Source organism: Oncorhynchus mykiss, chromosome 4 (genome assembly GCF_057628025.1).
Source record: "Oncorhynchus mykiss isolate SJ-2025 chromosome 4, ASM5762802v1, whole genome shotgun sequence".
Lineage (NCBI taxonomy): Eukaryota > Metazoa > Chordata > Actinopteri > Salmoniformes > Salmonidae > Oncorhynchus > Oncorhynchus mykiss.
The window spans coordinates 46103014-46125931 of NC_143025.1; the positions used below are offsets into that span (position 1 = coordinate 46103014).

Consider the following 22918-nt stretch of genomic DNA (forward strand, 5'->3'; position numbering starts at 1 on the left):
AATAATATTGCCTTTCTACTGAAGTGTGCACTCGTTCACTACTTCCCAAAAATCTAAAAGCATTGGCTTAGTGGAGGCATGCAGGGTGGGAAATAAAGCTTTTGGTCCACCAGCCACAGAAAACAAACACACACACACACACACACACATACCACACCACACACACACACACACACACACACACACACACACACACACACACACACACACACACACACACACACACACACACACACACACACACACACACACACACACACACACACACACACACACACACACACACACACACACACACACACACACACACACACACACACACACACACACACACACACACACACACACACACACACACACACACACACGTCTTGTACAGCTAACCATGTGGGGACACACAATTCAGTCCCATTCAAAATCCTATTTTCATCCACCAATGTGGCTGGTAACAATAGACATTCTACCAGCCAATGCCAAAATCTGGTGGCTGTTTTTTTTCCCCACCCTGAAGGCATTGGCGAGAGGCAGTTTCTACAGTATTTATTGTACCAGTTATTTTCAAATCAGTGAAGGGAAGTTAACAAGTGCACACTTTGGGAGGAAGGAGATGACATTGTCGAAGTCTCCTGTAACCCCATTCACGTCAAAAGTGTAGCATGTCTGTTTGTACTAATCACATATGCAAAAATGTTTTCAGCTGAAAGTGAATGCTGACTTTTGGCTTCTTTTATTTCCATTTCTCAATGGTTGTGCACAACTATGGATATTTAACCTGCTTGCACTATATTGTAGATGTATGTATATATATTTATTTATATACCTGGTTATGCCTTTGGTTTGATATGGACTGTTATTGAGCTATTCGTGCTATTATTTGTAGCACTAGTTATTTCACTAGTGTTACTATTGTCATTGTTATGGTTACTATTTCTATTTTCACTGTTATTTCTACTAGTGTCGTCGTTCTCTTGATGACATTACACTAGAACAGCAGGAAACAATGTTCGATAATGGCCTTCGCTGTTATTCAACCGGTTGATTGTGAGCTTCCTTGACAAGAAAACTGCTCTAAAAAAAAATCATGTTTACAGTTAGCTAGTTACACAATTCATATGCTTCGATGGTAGATACCTTGTGTGATTGCAACGATCATGACCAACCAGTTCATGAGATAACTTATATGCAGACATAAATAGTCTTTCAAGCCACCAGGTGAGTAATCTCCACCTTTTCTTCATGTCTTCTTAGTAATTTCCTATTCATCTCTCAGGTCTTTCTTTCTCCTACTAATTCATTAAGAACAGAATTATTCCCAACCAATTAATGTTCTTCTTCACCTTTTATTTTCTATAGGTTTATTATTATATTGTTATATTCTATTTAGCAGACGTTTTTATTTAAAGCGACTTACAGTCATGCATGTATACGTTTCTATATATGGTTGGGAATCGAACCCACATTCCTGGCATTGCAAGCATCATGCTCTACCAACTGAGCCATACAGGATCACTTTACAATTATCTATTTGCTCCCATTTCATGTTTGTTATGTGCTACTTCCTGTCCAATGTAATCTATATCCTGTTTGATATGTTATCTCTTTGGAGGAGGGATCTTGGGTAACTCCCAAATGGCACCCTACTCCCAGGGCTCTAGTCAAAAGTAGTGCACTATATAGGGAATATGGTGCCATTTGGGAGGTATCCACAGACTGCAGCACCGGTGGTTCCAGACCATTGGCCCACTTAGTTAATCAGTGTTGTTCTTCTTATTGTCGTTGGTTACGGATCTATACTATAATCCTGAATCAGACATCTGTGCTGACTTGCCTGACTGTGCATGCCTTAATTGACTGCTTTATAAACATTCGGTATGAGTATGTATGTACACTACTATGTTAATCCAATATATTGATAAAGAACTCTGTATTGATCTTGATCCTATTCTGATTTTGTATGATTAATGATGAAGTTTGAAAGGAACCTTGTGAATCAATCAATCAAATGTATTCACAAAGTGCTATACAGAAACTCAGCCTAAAACCCCAAACAGCAAGCAATGCAGATGTAGAAGCACGGTGGCTAGGAAAAACTCCCTAGAAAGTCAGGAACCTAGGAAGAAACATAGAGAGAAACCAGGCTCGGAGGGGTGGCCAGTCCTCTTCTGGCTGTGCCGGGTGGAGATTATAACAGTACATGGCCAAGATGTTCAAACGTTCATAGATGACCAGCAGGGTCAAATAATAATTGAAAACAGCAGGTCCGGGACAAGATAGCACGTCTGGTGAACAGGTCAGGGTTCCATAGCCGCAGGCAGAACAGATGACACTGGAGCAGCAGCACAACAAGGTGGACTGGGGACAGCAAGGAGTCACCAGGCCAGGTAGTCCTGAGGCATGGTCCTACAGCCTCCGAGAGAAGAGAAAGGGAGAGAGAATTAGAGGGTGCATACAGTGCCTTGCGAAAGTATTCGGACCCCTTGAACTTTGCGACCTTTTGCCACATTTCAGACTTCAAACATAAAGATATAAAACTGTATTTTTTTGTGAAGAATCAACAACAAGTGGGACACAATCATGAAGTGGAACGACATTTATTGGATATTTCAAACTTTTTTAACAAATCAAAAACTGAAAAATTGGGCGTGCAAAATTATTCAGCCCCTTTACTTTCAGTGCAGCAAACTCTCTCCAGAAGTTCAGTGAGGATCTTTGAATGATCCAATGTTGACCTAAATGACTAATGATGATAAATACAATCCACCTGTGTGTAATCAAGTCTCCGTATAAATGCACCTGTACTGTGATAGTCTCAGAGGTCCGTTAAAAGCGCAGAGAGCATCATGAAGAACAAGGAACACACCAGGCAGGTCCGAGATACTGTTGTGAAGAAGTTTAAAGCCGGATTTGGATACAAAAAGATTTCCCAAGCTTTAAACATCCCAAGGAGCACTGTGCAAGCGATAATATTGAAATGGAAGGAGTATCAGACCACTGCAAATCTACCAAGACCTGGCCATCCCTCTAAACTTTCAGCTCATACAAGGAGAAGACTGATCAGAGATGCAGCCAAGAGGCCCATGATCACTCTGGATGAACTGCAGAGATCTACAGCTGAGGTGGGAGACTCTGTCCATAGGACAACGATCAGTCGTATATTGCACAAATCTGGCCTTTATGGAAGAGTGGCAAGAAGAAAGCCATTTCTTAAAGATATCCATAAAAAGTGTCGTTTAAAGTTTGCCACAAGCCACCTGGGAGACACACCAAACATGTGGAAGAAGGTGCTCTGGTCAGATGAAACCTAAATTGAACTTTTTGGCAACAATGCAAAACGTTATGTTTGGCGTAAAAGCAACACAGCTCATCACCCTGAACACACCATCCCCACTGTCAAACATGGTGGTGGCAGCATCATGGTTTGGGCCTGCTTTTCTTCAGCAGGGACAGGGAAGATGGTTAAAATTGATGGGAAGATGGATGGAGCCAAATACAGGACCATTCTGGAAGAAAACCTGATGGAGTCTGCAAAAGACCTGAGACTGGGACGGAGATTTGTCTTCCAACAAGACAATGATCCAAAACATAAAGCAAAATCTACAATGGAATGGTTCAAAAATAAACATATCCAGGTGTTAGAATGGCCAAGTCAAAGTCCAGACCTGAATCCAATCGAGAATCTGTGGAAAGAACTGAAAACTGCTGTTCACAAATGCTCTCCATCCAACCTCACTGAGCTCGAGCTGTTTTGCAAGGAGGAATGGGAAAAAATGTCAGTCTCTCGATGTGCAAAACTGATAGAGACATACCCCAAGCGACTTACAGCTGTAGTCGCATCAAAAGGTGGCGCTACAAAGTATTAACTTAAGGGGGCTGAATAATTTTGCACGCCCAATTTTTCAGTTTTTGATTTGTTAAAAAAGTTTGAAATATCCAATAAATGTCATTCCACTTCATGATTGTGTCCCACTTGTTGTTGATTCTTCACAAAAAAATATAGTTTTATATCTTTATGTTTGAAGCCTGAAATGTGGCAAAAGGTCGCAAAGTTCAAGGGGGCCGAATACTTTCGCAAGGCACTGTACTTAAATTCACACAGGGCACTGGATAAGACAGGAGAAATACTCCAGATATAACAGACTGACCCTAGCCCCCGATACAGACTATTGCAGCATAATTACTGGAGGCTGAGAAAGGAGGCGTCGGGAGACACTGTGGCCCCGTCCGACTATACCCCCAGACAGGGCCAACCAGGCAGGATATAACCCCACCCACTTTGCCAAAGCACAGCCACCACACCACTAGAGGGATATCTTCAACCACCAACATACTATCCTGAGACAAGGCTGAGTATAGCCCACAAAGATCTCCACCACGGCACGAACCCGAGGGGGGTGCCAACCCAGACAGGAAGATCACATCAGAGACTCAATCCACTCAAGTGACACACCCCTCCTAGCGACTGCATGGAAGAGCACCAGTAATCCAGTGACTCAGCCCACGTAATAGGGTTAGAGGCAGAGAATCCCAGTGGAGAGTGAGGAACCGGCCAGGCAGAGACAGCAAGGGTGGTTTGTTGCTCCAGTGCCTTTCTGTTCACCTTCACACCTTGGGACGGCGGGTTTTGGGGGGGCAGGTAGCCTAGTGGTTAGAGCGTTGGACTGGTAACCGCAAGGTTGCAAGATCAAATCGCCGAGCTGATGAGGTAAAAATCTGTCGTTCTGCCCCTGAACAAGGCAGTTCACCCACTGTTCTTAGGCCGTCATTGAAAATAAGAATTTGTTCTTAACTGACTTGCCTAGTTAAATAAAGGTAAAAATAAGAAAGAAATAAAACACAACTGGGCCAGACTACACTCAAACATAGGACCTACTAAAGAGATGAATCTTCAATAAAGACTTAAAGGTTGAGACCAAGTCTGCATCTCTCACATGGATAGGCAGACCATTGCATAAAAATTGAGCTCTTACAGGAGAAAGCTCTGCCTCCAGCAATAAGGAGGCCTGCATCTTGTGACCGTAGCGTACGTGTAGGTATGTACGGCAGGACCAAATCGGAAAGATAGATAGGAGCAAACCCATGTAATGCTTTGTAGGTTAGCAGTGAAATAAGCCCTAGCCTTAACAGGAAGCCAGTGTAGGGAGGCTAGCACTGGAGTAATATGATCACATTTTGGGGTTCTAGCCAAGATTCTAGCAGCCGTGTTTAGCACTAACTGAAGTGTATTTAGTGCTTTATCCGGGTAGCCGGAAAGTAGAGCATTGCAGTAGTCTAACCTAGAAGTGACAAAAGCATAGATTCATTTTTCTGCATCATTTTTGGACAGAAAGTTTCAAATTTTTGTGACGTAGATGGAAAAAAGCTGTCCTTGAAAGATGTTCCTCAAAAGAGAGATCAGGGTCCAGAGTGACGCCGAGGTCCTTTACAGTTCTATTTGAGACGACTGTACAACCATCAAGATTACTTGTCAGATCCAACAGAAGATCTCTTTGTTTCTTGGGACCTAGAACTAGCATCCCTGTTTTGTCCGAGTTTAAAAGTAAAACATTTGCCGCCATCCACTTCCCTATGTCTGTCTGAAACACAGGCTTCCAGGGAGAGCAATTTTGGGGCTTCACCATGTTTCATTGAAATGTACAGCTGCGTATCGTCCGCATATTTTTTGTTTTTAGGAGTGCGACTGCATCTAGGGTATTACGCAAGGTTAAATTAAGTTCCTCAGTTAGGTGGTTAACCAATTGTTGTACTCTGACATCCTTGGGTAGGTGGAGGGAGTCTGGAAGGGCATCTAGGAATCTTTTGGGTTGTCCGAGAATTTATAGCACGACTTTTGATGGTCCTTGGTTGGGGTCTGAGCAGATTATTTGTTGCGATTGCAAACGTAATAAAATGGTGGTCCGATAGTTCAGGATTATGAGGAAAAACATTAAGATCCACAATATTTATTCCACGGGACAAAACTAGGTCCAGAGTATGACTGTGACAGTGAGTAGGTCCGGAGACATATTGGACAAAACCCGCTGAGTCAATGATGGCTCCGAAAGCCTTTTGGAGTGGGTCTGTGGACTTTTCCATGTGAATATTAATGTCACCAACAATTAGAATATTATCTGCCTTGACCACAAGATCCGATAGGAATTCAGGGAACTCAGTGAGGAACGCTGTATACGGCCCAGGAGGCCTGTAACAGTAGCAATAGCAAGTGATTGAGTAGGCTGCATAGATTTCATGATTAGAAGCTCAATAGACGAAAATAGCTTCAGACGCAATCCTCACCATAAGGCGATCGTTCTCCTGTATATTATGAGTACAGCGACTGCAATTAGAAGGCATCATGTTAATGTTACTACTTAGCTTCGGCTGGTGGAGGTCCTGTAGAACCATGTCCAGATAAAGCGTCCGGGGTGAAAAAGTTGAAGGAAAAAAGTTGAGCAAAGGAAAAAATAAAACTATAACACGGTTATTAAAAAGTAAAAACCGTAAAGTTGGCAGGTAGCAAAGTAACGCTAGCCACAAAATGCAAAGCAGCACGTAAACAACAATAAACCCTTAGTTGAGTACGAGCTCTGTTTCACATGGTACATTGCTACACCGAACAACAATTTAAACGCAACAATTTCTAAGATTTTACAGTTCATTTAAGGCAATCAGTCAATTTAAATAAATTCATTAGGCCCTAATCTATGGACTTCACATGACTTCGTCACAGATACCTTAAAAAAGGCAGGTCCTGGATCAGAAAACCTGTCATGCAGCACAACACATCTCCTTCACAGAGTTGACCTTGCGACACGGGAAACATGAGGTGATGGCAGCGGATGAATGGCACGACAATGGGCCTCAGGATCTCGTCCCAGTATCTCTGTGAATTCAAATTATCACCGACAAAACACAATTGTGTTCGCTGTCTGTAGCTTATGCCTGCCCATACCATAACCCCACCGCCACCATGGGGCATTCTGTTTACATTCTGAAACTGGGACACATCTGTGAAGAGCACACTTCTCCAGCATGCCAGTGGCAATCGAAGGTGAGCATTTGCCCACTGAAGTTGGTTACGACGCCGAACTGCAGTCAGGTCAAAACCCTGGTGAGGACAACGAGCACGCAGATAAGCTTCCCTGAGACGGTTTCTGACAGTTTGTGCAGAAATTCTTTGGTTGTACAAACCCACAGTGTCATCAGCTGTCCGGGTGGCTGGTCTCAGATAATCCCCAGGTGAAGAAACCGGATGTGGAGGTCTAGGCTGGCGTGGTCGCACGTGGTCTGCGGTTGTGAGGCCGGTTGGACGTACTGCCAAATTCTCTAAAACGACATTGGAGGCAGATTATGGTAGAGAAAGGAACATTCAATTCTTTGGCAAAAGCTCTGGTAGACATTCCTGTAGTCAGCATGCCAACTGCACGCTCCCTCAAAACTTGAGACATCTGTAGCATTGTCTTGTGTGACAAAACAGCACATTTTAGAGTGGCCGTTTATTGCTCCCAGCACAAGGTGCACCTGTGTAATGATCATGCTGTTTAATCAGCTTCTTCATATGCCACACCTGTCAGGTGCATGGATTATCTTGGCAAAGGCAAAATGCTCACTAACTGGTAAACAAATTTGTGCACAGAATTTGAGAGAAATAAGTTATTTGTGTGTATAGAATATTTCTGGGACCTTTTATTTCATCTCATGAAACATGGGACCAACACTTTACATGTTGCGTTTATATTTATGTTCAGTAATACATCTCGCTATATGTTTTTCCTGAACTGCGTCAGACTCGCTCTCCTTCCATCGTTTTCCCTACCTCAAGAATGTGCTTGAGATAGGGTATCTCTCTTGTCTTGTGTGTGTGTGAATTTCTGTTATGTGTTTCTAGGATGTTGTGGTTGTCAAGGCAACGGTTGGCAGGGAGGGAGAGCAACCGGAGAAGCGGGGATAGAGCAGGGTGGGAGTGAGGTCTGACTTCTCAGTATTACTAGAATTTACATTTTAAATCCATATGAATTATTAAAAGCTTCTGCCACTGTGGTTGGAAAATAGGAGAGAGAAAAAATGACGGGGTGAAAGAGGGGGGCTGCAGAGAAAGAGGGATAGATAGATAGATAGATAGATAGATAGATGATAGATAGATAGATAGATAGATAGATAGATAGATAGATAGATAGATAGATAGATAGATAGATAGATAGATAGATAGAGAAAGAGCGGTGTAAGGAGAAGAGAGAAAAAGGAAGGGAGAGAGGGGTAGAGGGGAGAGCACGACGGGTTGGGGAGGATGGCTACTGGCGATGGCAGTAGGAAGGAAGAAAAGGTGATGGAGGTCCACAAAAATAAATGGGGTAGCTACAAATCCCTGACAAGTGGAAAAAAAACATGGCATTATCAGACAGATAATGAGATGGATAGACTTGTTCTGTTTGTAAGGTGTGGTGGGGGCGGGGAGGCAGAGAGCAGAGTGGGAGTACGGATGGCGCGAGAGAGAGAGAAAGAGGGAGATAAAAAAAAAATAACACGTAGAATGACACAAAAGCAGAAAAGGAAGGAACTAGAGAGACAGATAGAGGTAAAGATAAAGGTAGGACATATCGAGCAAGGGAGAGAAAGAAGAAACAATCTTCCAGACTATCATAATGCAGTTGAACGCAGATAGGAAAGGGGGAGAGGGAGGGGTCTGAATCAAAGGTAAAAAGGAGAGCTGTAATAGAGGGAGAGAGAACGGGAGAAACAAAACGATAAATAGTGTACTGTATGTGCTGTGCTTTTGATGTTCCGAACCAAGAGCCACGAAACAAATACACACACACGTCTCGGTAGAGTTCAAAGGAGGGTGTGTGTGTGTGTGTGTGTGTGTGTGTGTGTGTGTGTGTGTGTGTGTGTGGGGGGGGGGGGCAAAGAATCCGAGCAGCAGTAAGAAGGGATTGGTGTGTCTACAGACTTAACTCTGTGAGAAGATACATTCTGACTTGCCGGTTTTGGCAGACTGGGAGACAGAACGCAGTGTGCTGCAGAGGACAGGGGAAAGGAAGGGAGAGGAGATCTCTTGGGAGATAGCATTTGGGACTTAAAGTGAGGGAGGGAATGACACCGACTGCTTACACTCCATATTCTGTAAGAGTATTTCTTTCCATTGAATACAACGCTTTATTCGAAATCCTCCCCCCTTGAATGTAACACAGACCATCCCTGTACAGCAGACCCGGGCTTCCATCCCACGTCAACAACACCAGTGCTCCAGAAGCTAGCGTGCTAACCTCACAATGCACATTGTTAAATGGACCAAATGATTCCAGGTAAATAACTATTTCAAAATGGTTCTGAAATGGCTGATTCAAAGCATCTTTCAGTTCAGGCTGATGATGCAGTATGTGGCCTTTTAACCTCCTAGCAGAATCAGTATTCAATTCATTGCAGATAGTGGCCTTTCAGATATTTCTTATTTGAAAAGTGTGCTTGATTTGTACAGCAGCTTGTTGTGGATGGAGGGAGTCAATTCAATTTGAATCCATTCAATTCAAAACACTTGATTTATCCAACAGGGGCCAATAATGTTGGCAGTAGTGTAGATATGTAAAACCCACATAACATTAACACACACGCCATGATCACAGCAACAACAACACCACCAATATGACATGGAAAGGGGCAGACCTGTGGTGGCGTGACCTGTTCAGCTCTGATGACCACCATATCTATAACCTTTCTATAGAGGGTGTCAACTCTCTTCGTCACCCAGGACACATTGCACTTGTGTGTCCTGGGTGAAATGCACTGCTGAGAGCGCCATAGATCCGGAAATCCACGATCAGTAATATGACTCCTGGTGTGGTATCGTTTTTTTACTACCCAAAATTTTTTTCAGACTATTTTCTACTGATCGCGGTCCTTACATTAACAATATTGCGCAATATTGCTTACAAATGTAATGAAAATACAATAAACATTTTGCATCTTTATTTCACAGTTTCCTACTTGGTGTGTGTGTGTGTGTGGGGGGGGGGGGGGTTCACAGTGGCTATACATGATACCACACTGGCCCCAGAAACCAAACAGTCAAGACAGTCGAAAACCTTCAACTCAGGCCAAAATCATATTATCCAATAGTTCTCAACTCTACAGCTAAACACTTAATTACTCACCTGCAAACATTCTAACTCAACCTTTAACCATAAGATTTATTCTGTACAAGATAATAAGATAATAACATATTTTCTACCCCTTTTCCAACAATAAGAGAAAGAAAGAGAGGAAGTGAGAGAGACTGTGGGAATATCTCAATTGCATACTCTTCTCTCGTCTCCTTCTCAAAACCAACTGGATGAGAAAGCAAAAGGTCCCGCCCCTCTGACCTTCTCCTCCAATGGGGTTTGAGAAGGAGACGAGGAGAGAGGACACGAGGAGTAATGTAATTGAGATCTTCCAAGAGAGAAGGAGCGAGAGAGAGGGAGAGAGACAAAGAAAGGGGACATTTAGAGAGGGTTACAGTTAACCTTCAGGGATTTCATTTTGTTCTCTGGCTGAATTATCTCATCGTTAAATCTGACTGAGTTATCGAATCAATAAATCCGATTCAGGGACTGCAGCCTCTCCCACACAATCGGCATCTCCTCTCCTGCATGGAGGACGGCAGTGGGCAGTCCAGTCCAGAGGGTCACGCACCTCTTCGTCTCCCGACAAAGCCCTGATGTTGATACCACCGGAAGATAAGAGGCAGACCTGGGATGCGTCTCAAATGGCCACACTATTCCCTATATAGTGCCCTTGAGCCCTGGTCAAAAGCAGTGAATATGGAATAGGGTGCCATTTGGGATGTACTGTAAACCCAGACGACCAATCCCAGCCCCAAGGGATTTGAATTGGTGGAGGACCTAAGCTGGCAGTGGCTCACTCTGTCCAGTTACCAGATTCTCTTGGGTATCTTTCTTAAAATGTAGCTACTGTTATTAACCTTTCTTAGACACTTTCTTTTGCACTTAACTGCATTTTCCCAGGAGAGTCACCGCCTGCATTGACCAGGGGGGAGAGTTGCAGAGGAGTAGAGAGTTGATGTTAATATAGTTAATATAGCATAGAGTTATACTTGAAGAAAGGAAAAACCCGCACTCACTGGAATATTCTTTACATTTAAATGTCTTGTATTTTAGCAGCAGTGATCAAAGCAGGGTAGCCTAGTGGTTAGAGCATTGGACTAGTAACCGGAAGGTTGCAAGTTCAAATCCCCAAGCTGACTAGGTACAAATCTGTCGTTCTGCCCCTGAACAGGCAGTTAACCCACTGTTCCTAGGCTGTCATTGTAAATAAGAATTTGTTCTTAACTGACTTGCCTAGTTAAAAAAAGGTTAAAAAAAAAGCAAACGGATGCGCTTCTTTCTTCCAGGATAAGCCTTTTGAACCCAGCACCCAAATCATTTTTTAGACGACAAAACGTTTGAGCTGAGCACACCAATTTCTCTTTCAAAGATAAAGGGAACCCATCTTTAATCACCTTGAGCTGTGATTCAATTGAGTTTCGTTAAAGATGCATACTACACTTGTGTAATGAGTAACCTTGCTTGAGACCTGAAGACTTGCCTTACTTACAAGCCCTTAACCAACAATGCAGTTTTAAGAAAATAGAGTTAGTAAAATATTGACTATATAAACTAAAGTAAAAAATGTAAACAAAAGTAACACAATAACAATAGCGAGGCTGTATACAGGGGGTACTGGTACCGAGTCAATGTGCAGGGATAGAGGTTAGGGGTAAATGTAGGTAGGGGTAAAGTGACTATGCATAGATAATAAACAGCGAGTAGCAGCAGTGTAAAAACAAAGGGGTTAATGCAAATATTCCAGGTGGCAGTTTGATTAATTGTTCAGCAGTCTTTTGGCTTAGGGGTAGAAGCTGTTTGGACCTAGACTTGGCGCTCCGGTACCATTTGCCGTGCGCTAGCAGAGAGAACAGTCTATGACTTGGTTGACTGGAGTCTTTGACAATTTTTTGCGCCTTCCTCTGACACCGCCTAGTATGTAGATCCTGGATGGCAGGAAGCTTGGCCCCAGTGATGTACTGGGCAGTACGCACTACCCTCTGTAGTGTCGTACGGCCGGATGCCGAGCAGTTGCCATACCAGGCGGTGATGGAACCGGTCAGGATGTTCTCGATGGTGCAGCTGTAGAACTTTTTGAGGATCTGGGGAATCATGCCAAATCTTTTCAGTCTCCTGAGGGGAAAAAGTCGTTGTCGTGCCCTCTTCACGACTGTCTTGGTGTGTTTTGACCATAATAGTTTGTTGGTGATGTGGACACCGGGGAACTACAGCCCAGTCAATGTGAATGGGGGAGATTGAGATTGCATCATCTTCGGATCTGTTGAGGTGGTATGCAAATTGGAGTGGGTCTAGTGTTTCCGGGATGATGGTGTTGATTGTGAGTCATGACCAGCCTTTCAAAGAACTGCATGGCTACTGACGTGAGTGCTACAGGGTGGTAGTCATTTAGGCAGGTTACCTATGGTGGTCTGCTTGAAACATGTAGGTATTACAGACTCGGTCAGGGAGAGTTTGAAAATGTCAGTGAAGACACTTGCCAGTTGCTCCGCACATGCTCTGAGTACACACCCTGCTAATCCATCTGGCCCTACGGCCTTGTGAATGTTGACCTGTTTAAAGGTCTTGCTCAAATCGGCTACGGAGAGAGTGATCACACAGTTGGCCGGAACAGCTGATGCTCTCATGCATACTTCAGTGTTGCTTCCCTCGAAGCGAGCATAAAAGGCATTTAGCCCGTCTGGTAGGCTAACGTCACTGGGCAGCTCGCAGTTTTGTTTCCCTTTGTAGTCCATAATAGTTTGCAAGCCCTGCCACATCCGACGAGCGTCAGAGCCAGTGTAGTAGGATTCAATCTTAGTCCTGTGTTGACGCTTTACCTGTTTGATGGTTAGTCCGGATTAGTGTCCTGCTCCTTGAATGTGGCAGCTCTAGCATTTAGCACGGAGCAGATGTTGCCTGTAATCCATGGCTTCTGGTTGGGATATGTACGTATGGTCACTGTGGGGATGATGAGGTTGATGGATTTATTGATGAAGCAGGTGACTGAGATGGTATACTCCTCAATGCCATTGGATGAGTCCCAGAACATATTCCAGTCTGTGCTGACAAAACAGTCATGTAGCATATCTGCTGACTTCACTAGGTCTGTCTGTTTAGTCTTTTTGTGTTTGGTCTTCTGTTCATAGGCCTACCTCTTTGATTAAGGGCTGAATGGTAAATTAGTTGAGTAGTTGAATCCGATGTTGTTGGGATGGACCAGGGTTGAGGGATCATGTTATAAAACTACTGATGCAGAGGAAATTATACAGGGTTGCACTGCCCCCTTGTGGCTCAACTTAAACAAGACAGCAATTTCACCTCCCAAACAGCAGGTGGCGATAAAACAACACACACACACACACACACACACTTCCGATTAACCCAACTACCAACAAACGAAGAGTAAAATCACAACATCAGCTGAGAGAGAGACGGGACATTATCCTGCAGTATTTTATGTCTTTAAAATGACCAAACTTCAACTGTTGAATGCCTACCTGACAGAACGTTTAACGGTAGTGGTGCGGGAGATTCTGGACGTGGTTGGGGACACAGTGGCCGAGTACCGAGAAGAGACGGCTAGGACGAAGAGAGAGAATGAAAGCGCTAAGAGAGAAAATGAAAGCCTTCGGCGACAGCTCCGGGACATCTTACTCTTGGCGGAGACAGACTGGCGTAAGAACATTTAGTCGGATTTGTTGGATTATGCAAATTTAATGATCATGCAGAAATTAGTTGGCAAACTGTCAACGAGTTAGCTACATTGGGTGACGTCTGTCTGTTGACGATTGACAGCAACGTTACGTTTGCTCGCGAGAAGTGCCCGAATTCCCGAATATCCCTAGCAGCAAACATTAACAACTAATAGTAGTACATGATTAATTACAATGTCATACATATTTACTCAATTTCTTACTTATTTAGTGACAGCACTTTGTCTTTGCACCCTCTTTCTAAGCAGGATCCACCAGCCTTTCTCTCTCTGGGCAGCAGCAGCAGCTTTGTGAGCAAGAGTGGAGCTCCAGGCAGGAACAGGACCCAGAACCCCTTCAGCAGAGCCAGGTCAACAGACGAGGGCTACAGAGCCAGGTAGCGTTGGGTAAGGATGGGGGTCTCACAGGACCAAACCAGGGACACACTGAAACGGTCCGAGTAGAAGAGAAGTCCAGTCCAGTCCCAAAGACAGAGCACAAGTCAGACCCAGAAGCCAAGGGTTTTGGAAACACCTCGTCCTTGGCACCATCTTTGTTCTCCTCCAATGCCCACTGTGCCACAACAACTGGAGCAGCCAACGCTGAAGTGCCAGTCCTTAGGACAGAGAGAAAGAGGTCCTCTCCCATCGACCCAATCCAGGGACGGATCAAAATGGAACCCAAGGAATGTGACGTCACAGTGAACCTTACCAACCATGAACCTCAATCCAGTTCAGGCTACACAGGTCTTCCTATAACACTACTACCCCACAACCATGAACTCTCAGGCGACGCTGGCTTCAAAGACCTTCCGGATATGGACATCTCAGAGCTCCATAACACACCCGTACATGACCAGCAAACATATGAAACAGATCCTGGGTCCAAGGACCAGGTGTTGCCATATAACGAGAGTAACAACTTCACCCCCACCGACTACCAGGAGGGGCGCCCACACCGCTGCACCCGATGTGGGGAGAGTTTCAGCCAGGCGGCCAGCCTCCACCTCCACCTCCAGTACAAGAAGCCCTACGCCTGTGACTGGTGCTGTAAGTCCTTCGCCCAGTCGGCTGACCTGCGGCGCCACCACCGCATCCACACGGGGGAGAGGCCCCACCGCTGCTCCTGGTGCTCCAAAAGCTTTACCCAGAGAGGCAACCTGAGACGACACCTGAGGTTGGCATACATTATTATATTGTATTGTTATGCAGTGAGCTCCAAAAGTATTGGGACAGTGACACATGTAGTTATTTTTGGTCTCTGTACTGCAGCACTTTGGATTTGAACTGATACAATAACTATGACGTTCAACTGCAGACTGACCGCGTTAATTGAAGTGTATTTTCATTCGTATTGGGTGAACTATTAAGAAATGACAGCACTTTTTGTACATAGTCCCCATTTTAAGTTGGGACAAATTCACTTATGTGTATTAAAGTAGACAAAAGTTTAGTATTTGGTCCCATATTCCTAGCACGCAATGATTACATCAAGCTTGTTGGATGCATTTGCTGTTTTCATTTTCTTTTCAGATTATTTTGTGCCCAATAGAATTGAATGGTAAATAATGCATTGTGTCATTTTGGAGTCAATGCATTTTTTGGTCAACAAGAATAGAATATGTTTCTAAACAGCCGTCTATCTTCACATAAAAGCTTAGTACTGACTCTGTGGCTGGGGCCTGGGTATTGGGCAGGTATGGCAGTATGGCCTATATGGGTTGTTGGCCTATGACAACTTGTCCTCCATTGAATGTTGATTACCTGGTTTATACCCTATCACCAGGGCCGGCTCCAGGCATAAGCACCGCAGTTGCAGTCTCAACTTACTATTAAGAGTTAGAATAGTAGAATACACTAGCTGCAAGTTCGAAATTTGGTTGTGCATCGGCAATTTTTCTCTTGTTTTGTCATCACTGACAGTCAATCAATTAGCCATGTCAGATAACTATTTTTAGATTGGTAAGTTAGTCTAGCCAGCTATCTAAACTTCATGGCCAAGTACCGACCGTGCACGCAGGGCACATGCCCAGGGGCCCTGAACTCCAGGTGGCCCCCATTGATTTTGTTAGTCACTCTCACTCAGATGTCATTAACATTGCATTGGTCATGGAAAATTGTGTATAATTACAGGAAATTTACTTTAAAACTGAAAACAATTATCTCCATCACATGGCAATAGGGGTAGAATTGAAGAAAATTTGCTATAAAACAGGAAACATTTTTGCCTTTGTCCCATGGCAAAAGGAGTAGAATTAATGTGGATGCTACCATGATTACGAATAGTCCTGAATGAATCGTGGATGATGATGAGTGAGAAAGTTAGACGCACAAATATCATACCCCTGCAAAATGCTAACCTACCCTGTTATTGTAATGGTGAGAGGTTTGCATGTCTTGGGGGTATAATGTTTGTGCGTCTAACTTTCTCACTGAATGAATTGTGAATATCTGTAATCACGGTAGCATCCACATTTAATGTAGAAGTGTTTAGAAACATATTCTATTCTTATTTATAATCAGTGACTCCAAAACGACAAGACATTACCATTCATTTCTATTCAGCACAAAATAATCTGAAACACAACCAAAACAAACAGCAAATGCATCCAACTGCTGTAATCATTCCGTGCTAGGAATATGGGTACAAATACTAAACTTTTGACTACTTTAATACACATATAAGTGAATTTGTCCCAATACTTTTGGTGGACTATGTACAAAAACTGCTGTAATTTCTGAATGGTTCACCCGATATGGATGAAAATACCCTCTAATTAAAAGCTGACAGTCTACACTTTAACCTCAGTCATTGTCATTTTAAATCCCAAGTGCAGTACAGAGCCAAAACAACAAAAAATGTGTCGCTGTCCTAATAGTTTTTGTAGCTCACTGTATATTGTAGGGAATTTAGGCGCTAGCCCTGACCAGTGACTGTCAATCCAACACCTTTTACACTCAATCCAACACCTTTTACATCCAACACCTGTTACACCCAAAAATCCAAACCTCTTGACAAGGCTGCTAGGTGTTGGGTTAAAGTCTCTCCACTCCATTTCTATATTATTATTATAATATACACTACCATTCAAAAGTTTGGGGTCCTTGTTTTCCATGAAAACATACATGAAATGAGTTGCAAAATGAATAGGGAATATAGTCAAGATGTTGACAAGGTTATAAATAATGGTTTTTAATTGAAATAAAAAAGTGTCCTTCAAACGTTGCTTTAGTCAAATAATCCTCCATTTGCAGCAATTACAGCCTTGCAGACCTTTGGCACAAAAAGGATAATTTTTGTAAAATTCCAAATAACTTCACAGATCTTCATTGTAAAGGGTTTAAACACTGTTTCCCATGCTTGTTCAATAAACCATAAACACCTGTGGAACGGTTGTTAACACACTAATAGCTTACAGATGGTAGGCAATTAAGGTTACAGTTATGAAAACGTAGGACACTAAACAGGACTTTCTACTGACTCTGAAAAACACCGAAAGACAGATGCCCAGTGTCCCTGCTCATCTGTGTGAACTTGCCTTAGGCATGCTGCAAGGAGGCATGAGGACTGCAGATGTGGCCAGGGCAATAAATTGCAACGTCCGTACTGTGAGACGCCTAAGACAGCGCTACAGGGAGACAGGACGGACAGCTGATTGTCCTCGCAGGGGCAGACCACGTGTAACAACACCTGAACAGGATCGGTACATCCGAACATCACACCTGCGGGACAGGTACAGGATGGCAACAACAACTGCCCAAGTTACACCAGAAACGCACAATCCATCCATCAGTGCTCAGACTGTCCGCAATAGGCTGAGAGAGGCTGGACTGGGGGCTTGTAAGGCAGACATCACCGGCAACAACGTCGCCTATGGGCACAAACCCACCGTCGCTGGACCAGACAGGACTGGAAAAAAGTGCTCTTCACTGACGAGTTGCGGTTTTGTCTCAGCAGGGGTGATGGTCGGATTCGCGTTTATCATTGAAGGAATGAGCGTTACACCGAGGCCTGCACTCTTGAGTGGGATCGATTTGGAGGTGGAGGGTCCGTCGTGGTCTAGGGCGATGTGTCACAGCATCATCGGACTGAGCTTGTTGTCATTACAGGCAATCTCAACGCTGTGCGTTACAGGGAAGACATCCTCCTCCCTCGTGGTAACCTTCCTGCAGGCTCATCCTGACATGAACCTCCAGCATGACAATGCCACCAGCCATACTTCTCGTTCTGTGCGTGATATCCTGGAAGACAGGAATGTCAGTGTTCTGCCATGGCCAGCGAAGAGCCTGTATCTCAATCCCATTGAGCATGTCTGGGACCTGTTGGATCGGAGGGTGAAGGCAAGGCCCCCCCCCCTCCTGAGAAATGTCTGGGAACTTGCAGGTGCCTTGGTGGAAGAGTGACGTAACATCTCACAGCAAGAACTGGCAAATCTGGTGCAGTCCATGAGGAGGAGATGCACTGCAGTACTTAATGCAGCTGGTGGCCACACCAGATACTGACTGTTACTTCTGATTTTGACCCCCCTTTGTTCAGGGACACAATCCATTTCTGTTCGTCACATGTGTGTGGAACTTCTTCAGTTTGTCTGTTGTTGAATCTTATGTTCATACAAATATTTACACATGTTAAGTTTGCTGAAAATAAACACAGTTGACAGTCAGACAATGTTTCTTTTTTTGCTGAGTGTAGTTAGTCAATTTGTTGAGGTAATCTGAAGAGATTTCACCCCATGCTTCCTGAAGCACCTCCCACAAATTGGATTGGCTTGATGGGCACTTCTCAGCTCAATTGGGTTGAGATCCGATGACTGTGCTGGCCACTCCGTTATAGACAGAATACCAGCTGACTGCTTCTTCCCTAAATAGTTCTTGCATAACTTGGAGCTGTGCTTTGGGTCATTGTCCTGTTTTAGGAGGACAATGTCTCCAATCAAGCGCCGTCCACAGGGTTTTTTAAATGTTATTTTTTTATTTAACCTTTGTTTAACTAGGCATGTCAGTTATGAACAAATTCTTATTTACAATGATGGCCTACCAAAAGGCCTCCTGCGGGGACAGGGCCTGGGATAAAATCTCTATATATTTATTTTTTAATACAATAATTACAGGACAAAACACACAAGGGAGACAACACTACATAAAGAGAGACCTAAGACAACAACATAGCAAGGCAGCAACACGACATAACAACATGGAAGCAGCACAAAACATGGTACAAAAATTATTGGACACAGACAACAGCACAAAGGGCAAGAGGGAAGAGACAACAATACATCACACAAAGCAGCCACAACTGTCAGTAAGAGTGTCCATGATTGAGTATTTGAATGAAGAGATTGAGATAAAACTGTCCAGTTTGAGTGTTTGTTGCGGCTCGTTCCAGTCGCTAGCTGCAGCAAACTGAAAAGAGGAACGACCCAGGGATGTGTGCTTTGGGGACCTTTAACAGAATGTGACCGGCAGAACAGGTGTTGTATGTCGAGGATGAGGCCTGCAGTAAATATCTCAGATAGGGGGGAGTGAGGCCTAAGAGGGTTTTATAAATAAGCATCAACCAGTGGCTCTTGCGACGGGTATACAGAGATGATCCGTTTAGTATAGAGTGAGGTGATGTGTCCAACAAGGAGCATTGGTGGCAAATCGGATGGACGAATGGTAAAGAACATCTAGCTGCTCGAGAGCACCCTTACCTGCTGATCTATAAATTACGTCTCCGTAATCTAGCATGGGTAGGATGGTCATCTGAATCAGGGTTAGTTTGGCAGCTGGGGAGAAAGAGGAGTAATTACGATAGAGGAAACAAAGTCTAGATTTAACTTTAGACCACAGCTTTGATATGTGCTGAGAGAAGGACAGTACACCGTCTAGCCATACTCCCAAGTACTTGTATGAGGTGACTACCTCAAGCTCTAAATCCTCAGAGGTAGTAATAACACCTGTGGGAGGAGGGGAATTCTTACCAAGCCACATGACCTTTGCTTTGGAGGTGTTCAGAACAAGGTTAAGGGTAGAGAAAGTTTGTTGGACACTAAGAAAACATTGTAGAGCATTTAACATAAAATCCGGGGAGAGGCCAGCTGAGTATAAGACTATCATCTGCATATAAATGGATGAGAGAGCTTTCTACTGCCTGAGCTATGTTGCTGATGTAAATTTGAGAAGAGCATGGGGCCTAGGATCGAGCCTTAGGGTACTACCTTGATGACAGGCAGTGGCTGAGACAGATTTTATGACTTTATACACTGCACTCTTTGAGAGTGGTAGTTAGCAAACCAGGCCAAAGACCCCTCAGAGACACCAATACTACTTAGTCGGCCCACAAGAATGGAATGGTCTACCGTATCAAAAGCTTTGACCAAGTCAATAAAAATAACAGCACAACATTGTTTAGAATCAAGGGCAATGGTGACATCATTGAGAACCTTTAAGGTTGCAGTGACACATCCATAACCTGAGCGGAAATCAGCTTGCATACCCGAGAGAATACTATAGACATCAAGAAAGCCAGTCAGTTGATTATTGACAAGTTTTTCCAAACACTTTTGAGGAAAAGGGCAAATACAAATAGGCCTATAACAGTTAGGATCAGCTTGAGCTCCCCCTTTAAATAAAGGACGAACCGTAGCTGCCTTCCAAGCAATGGGAACCTCCCCAGAAAGGAGAGACGGGCTTTGTGATGATAGGGGCATCAACCTTAAAGAAGAAAGGCTCTAAACCATCTGACCCAGATGTTTTTTAGGAGTCAAGTTTAAGGAGCTCCTTTAGCACCTCCGACTCAGTGACTGCCTGCAGGGGAAAAAGAGGCAGAAGCATCTGGGATAGTCACGTTAGAAGGGGTGGGAGATGAGGAAATGTTGGACAGGCAAGGAGGCATGGCTGAGTCAAATAGGAATCCTGACTTAATGAAGTGGTGATTAAAGAGCTCAGCCATGTGCTTCTTGTCAGTAACAACCACATCATCAACATTAAGGGGCATGGGCAGCTGTGAGGGGGAGGGTTTATTCTCCAGGTCTTTAACTGTTTTCCAGAACGTCTTGGGGTTAGACCCACAGAGCGAGAAATTCTCCTTAAAATAACTAACTTTGGCCTTCCGGATAGCCTGAGTGCACTTAATTCTCATTTGCCTGAAAGATAGCCAGCCAGCTTGAGTAAACATGTGCTGAGCCTTTCGCCAAATGGAATTCTTAACTCTGCAAGATCACGGTCGAATCAGGGACTGAACTTGTTTTTAATTCTCATTTTCTTTATAGGGGTGTGTTTGTTAACAATATCACTGAAAGGATCAAAAAAGAATGTCCAGACGTCTTCGACAGAGGGGGACCAAGATGATTCTATACCATTTTACAGAGGCCAGTTCATGAAGGAAGGCTTGCTTCATTAAAGTTTTTTAGCAAGGGTCTATGACAAATCAGGACAGGTTGTTTCACTGAGCAGCCATTACAAACACAGGCTGTAAAACAGCGATCATTAAGGTCATTACAGAAAACACCAGACTGATACCTATCAGGATTATTTGTGAGGATAACATCAAGGAGAGTAGCCTTTTCTGGGTGTTTGGAGTCATACCTTGTGGGATTGGTAATAATCTGAGAAAGATTTAGGGAGTATGGCATGGCGTTGCAAAATGGAGTGATAGCCTTCCTTCTTCAAGATCCCTTCTACCCTGTACAAATCTCCCACTTTACCACCAAAGCACGCCCAGCCAATCACATTGCCTCCACCATGCTTGACAGATGGCATCAAGCCCTCCTCCAGCATCTTTTCATTTTTTCTGCGTCTCACGAATGTTCTTCTTTGTGATCCGAACACTTCAAACTTAGATTTGTCTGTCCATAACACTTTTTTCCAATCTTCCTCTGTCCAGTGTCTGTTCTTTTGCCCATCTTAATATTTTATTTTTATTGGCCAATCTGAGATGTGGCTTTTTCTTTGCAACTCTGCCTAGAAGGCCAGCATCCCGGAGTCACCTCTTCACTGTTGACGTTGAGACTGGTGTTTTGTGGGTACTATTTAATGAAGCTGCCAGTTGAGGACTTGTGAGGTGTCTGTTTCTCAAACTAGACACTCTAATGTACTTGTCCTCTTTTTCAGTTGTGCACCCACTGTTTCTATTCTGGTTAGAGACAGAATGCGCTGTTCTGTGAAGGGAGTAGTACACAGCGTTGTACGAGATCTTCAGTTTCTTGCCAATTTCTCGAATGGAATAGCCTTAATTTCACAGAACAAGAATAGACTGACGAGTTTCAGAAGAAAGGTCGTTGTTTCTGGCCATTTGGATCCTGTAATCGAACCTACAAATGCTGATGCTCCAGATACTCAACTAGTCTAAAGAAGGCCAGTTTTATTGCTTCTTTAATTAGAACAAAAGTTTTCAGCTGTGCTGAAGCATAATTGCAAAAGGGTTTTCTAATGATCAATTAGCCTTTTAAAATGATGCACTTGGATTAGCTAACACAATTTGCCATTGGAACACAGGAGTGATGGTTGCTGATAATGGACCTCTACGCCTATGTAAATATTCCATTAAAAATCTGCTGTTTCCAGCTACAATAGTCATTTACAACAATAACAATATCTACACTGTATTTCTGACCAATTTTATGTTATTTTAATGGACAAAAAAAGGTGCTTTTTCTTTCAAAAACAAGGACATTTCTAAGTGACCCCAAACTTTTGAACAGTAGTATAGATATATTTATTTTATTTATTCTTTCTTATATATTATAGGATCCACACCGGTGAGAGACCCTACAGCTGCCCCTACTGCCACAGGACCTTCAGCGACGGAGACACCATGAAAAAGCACAAACGGACTCACTCTGGGGAGAAACCCTATCGCTGTGTCCAGTGTCCCAAGAGCTTCACTGTGGCCAGCGGCCTGCGGGTACACCTGAACACACACCAGACAGATGCAGGGCAGCTCATCACATGAGGTCAATGTGCTCCACCTTTTCAAACACCGGAGGACATGAAGGGATTGTGAAACGTTGAAGTGTTTTAGCCATAGGAATATTTCCTAAATATATTTATTGGAATTAATAAAAACAGTGCAGTAGAAAACAAATGGATAATGTCACCTTAGCTGATGTTTCCAGCTTGATTGAAGAGTGTGTGTTTGTGAACATGAATTAAATCAGTCCGTCATTTAAATATTAATATCACATGTCTG

General features: G+C 43.6%; 1 protein-coding gene and 1 long non-coding RNA gene across 2 annotated transcripts; one reads left to right on the forward strand and one right to left on the reverse strand.

The window, feature by feature from the left end:
* Positions 1-426: 426 nt before the first annotated feature.
* LOC149984031 (uncharacterized) lies at positions 427-13863 on the reverse strand. Its single transcript, XR_016495296.1, has 3 exons — positions 13553-13863; positions 7172-7302; positions 427-2400 (listed from the first exon to the last, which is right to left on the reverse strand). It is a non-coding gene; the product is annotated as an uncharacterized LOC149984031 (long non-coding RNA).
* Positions 13407-22913, forward strand: LOC110521880 (uncharacterized). The gene is made up of 3 exons (XM_021599816.3): positions 13407-13730; positions 14017-14923; positions 22477-22913. The coding sequence occupies exons 1-3, from the start codon at positions 13523-13525 to the stop codon at positions 22679-22681; spliced, it is 1320 nt and encodes a 439-aa protein (XP_021455491.2). The 5' UTR covers positions 13407-13522; the 3' UTR covers positions 22682-22913.
* Positions 22914-22918: the final 5 nt, after the last annotated feature.